The sequence below is a fragment of the Cupressus sempervirens genome, chromosome 2 (assembly GCF_028749045.1).
Source record: "Cupressus sempervirens isolate cs-2001-9-10 chromosome 2, ASM2874904v1, whole genome shotgun sequence".
In the NCBI taxonomy this organism is placed as follows: Eukaryota; Viridiplantae; Streptophyta; class Pinopsida; order Cupressales; family Cupressaceae; genus Cupressus; species Cupressus sempervirens.
The window spans coordinates 283,657,801-283,660,213 of NC_143119.1; the positions used below are offsets into that span (position 1 = coordinate 283,657,801).

A 2,413-nucleotide genomic window follows, 5' to 3' on the forward strand; every position below is an offset into this window, starting at 1 on the left:
ACTAGAAAAAACGAAAAAAGAAATCCTTTCACAATTAACCCCCTTGTCTCGTTGGGTTTCCAAGTTCAACAAGCCCATCTCTTTAGGTAGGCCAACAAGATATTGATGCCCATAAACTTGAATATTGGAGCATGTTTTCATAGATATAACATATTATCAAGCTTGGATTGATGAAAAGAATGGGCCAATCCTTATTTTTCTAGAAATAGGTATAAGGTATGAGACATATATTAATCTTTTAGATGAATTTGAAGGTTATTTTGACTAAGAATCTAATTGCATTTTCACAAGTATAGGTTCTAAGTTCACTTGCAAGTATCAAAAGGACTTTTGGTGTAATGTCATAGTCATTCTAAACATGTAGGCTGTGACAAGTTTAGATCTCTTCAATTCACTTGAAGAAAAACTACTTTTTTAAAAGGGAAGGGGCTTCTAAGCCCCCTTTAATTCGAATAATAGGTAGGTAAGCATGAGCGAAGCCACAAATAAACCTTTTTGTCCATCCTTTTCATCTTTGTGAATCCAAAAACTAGTCAAAATCATACAGGAAAGGGGTACTCAACTTCAATCGTTACACAAAAGAGGGAGCTACAACAATGATGATGATTGCCCAAAATCGTAGCTCAAGCCATGTTGCCTCTCTCTTCCCCCTTCTATGCATTTATAGTTGTCGTTTTAATGGAGGACGTAAACATAACATACTAAGACTTGATTCCTAAGCCTAAAGTGTTAAATAGTCGAAACTGATTTCCATTTTGAAATATTAATTTTTTAAGGGCGGCCATCACAGACTTGTTGGGGTGCAATTTTTAGAGCCCAAAAAATTTCAGAAGGTTTTGCATGGTCTTGTGAGCCGTGGGCAGCGCCAACCAGTCCCCACGTTAAAAGAAAAATAAACAAATAGAAATTTAATTGTGATATATTCCCCTTCCCCCCAAAATTCATCCCATCCAAACACTGCCGAGTTGTAACAGGAAAAATGTAGAGCGTCGCACTCATCGATTTTCTGAGCAAAATATGACATCAAAGTTAATTGGAATTGCAGAGTACATAGTAGAGATCTAGTGTTGCAGAGGGACTTGAAAAATCCCCCCCTTTCAACACAAATTTCTTAAGATAATCTTGTTAAATATTGGGAATTGAGAAATCCAGAGAGTCTTCCGTCCATCCGGTGGAGAAGAAGCTCTTGAGAAAATCAGTATCCTCCAATAACTGATCTAAAGGAAGAACATCCTCTATAATTGGACACTCAAAGCTCTCTACTTCCTCAAGAAGTGATTCTAACACTCCCAATTCCTGCTCCACTAAACTCTGCTCCCTATAAATTCCCGACTGCAATTCCGCGCCAGAACATGAGGCGTTGCAGTCGATCGCTTGCCGGAATTCTCCGTTGCCGACCTTGGTTGCAACAGCTTGAATCTGAGCGGGAGAAAGCAAGGAGGCCGATGGAATTTCCGGCAAAGATTCAGGGAAATTAAACTTTGCATTGGATCCCCTGAGGCAATAAACTGCACAATCGTAGGCGCGGGCGGCCTGTTGAGGAGTATCATAAGATCCCAACCAAATCTTGCCTTTGCCTTTGGAATGGGGCACTCTCACTTCTGAAACCCATTTCCCCCATTTTCTCATTCTCACTCCTTTGAAATGCTGTGGCGAGGGTTTAACCATGTTTACACTGTCTGGGGTTTTCTTCTCTGGGGAGGGTTTAACCATTTGGAGTAGCAGAGGGTGCTCTGGCGAGATTCGAACTCGGGACGAGCTTGGGAAGTGAAGCTAAGGATTTTTAAATGTCTTGAGAGATTTGCGGCGGATGTATGTATTTATACATAATTGTATTTGCGGGGACAAGGAAGCTGAAAATGTTTGAGGGAAAAATCAACTCAATTTCCGCGAATGAAAAATGTGGATCAGACGTGTTGCCAGCTGCTGCTGCTCGCAAACTCACACCTTTCTGTGAGGACTGAGGAGAGACAACACAACAGATTTTAAACGCGGGTTGCAGATGAGCTGGAAATTTTTACTCTCTTTAGGTATGTACCTACAATGAAACAAAATATCTTGTTTATTTACCAATGAAATTTTTACTCTCTTTCGCGTTTACGACAAAGGGGGGACTAAACAAGCTTCTCGGGAGCTTTCACAGCGCTTTAGACGGTTCTTTGAATAATAAAATAACTTTTACGGTTCTTAATTATTTCATCATCAGATACGCATTTGATTAAGATAATAAATTAATAATTTAAAAAAATTGAAAGTTATATAATTATCTCATTATTGATTAAAATAATAAATTAATTTTAAAACGTTTAATTTCAAATTATAGTTATTTTTCTTTTTTACTCTTAATTTTTTATTTTGTTATATGTTGAGATATAAATAGATTTTTATTTTTTAAAGAGAAATAATTGAAGTT

General features: G+C 37.8%; 1 protein-coding gene across 1 annotated transcript; it reads right to left on the reverse strand.

Annotated features, from left to right (window-relative positions):
* Positions 1-1,002: 1,002 nt before the first annotated feature.
* Positions 1,003-1,925, reverse strand: LOC149572171 (ethylene-responsive transcription factor ERF017-like). The gene has a single exon (XM_089810794.1). The coding sequence runs from the start codon at positions 1,711-1,713 to the stop codon at positions 1,126-1,128; it is 588 nt and encodes a 195-aa protein (XP_089666920.1). The 5' UTR covers positions 1,714-1,925; the 3' UTR covers positions 1,003-1,125.
* Between the last annotated feature and the right edge of the window lie 488 nt (positions 1,926-2,413).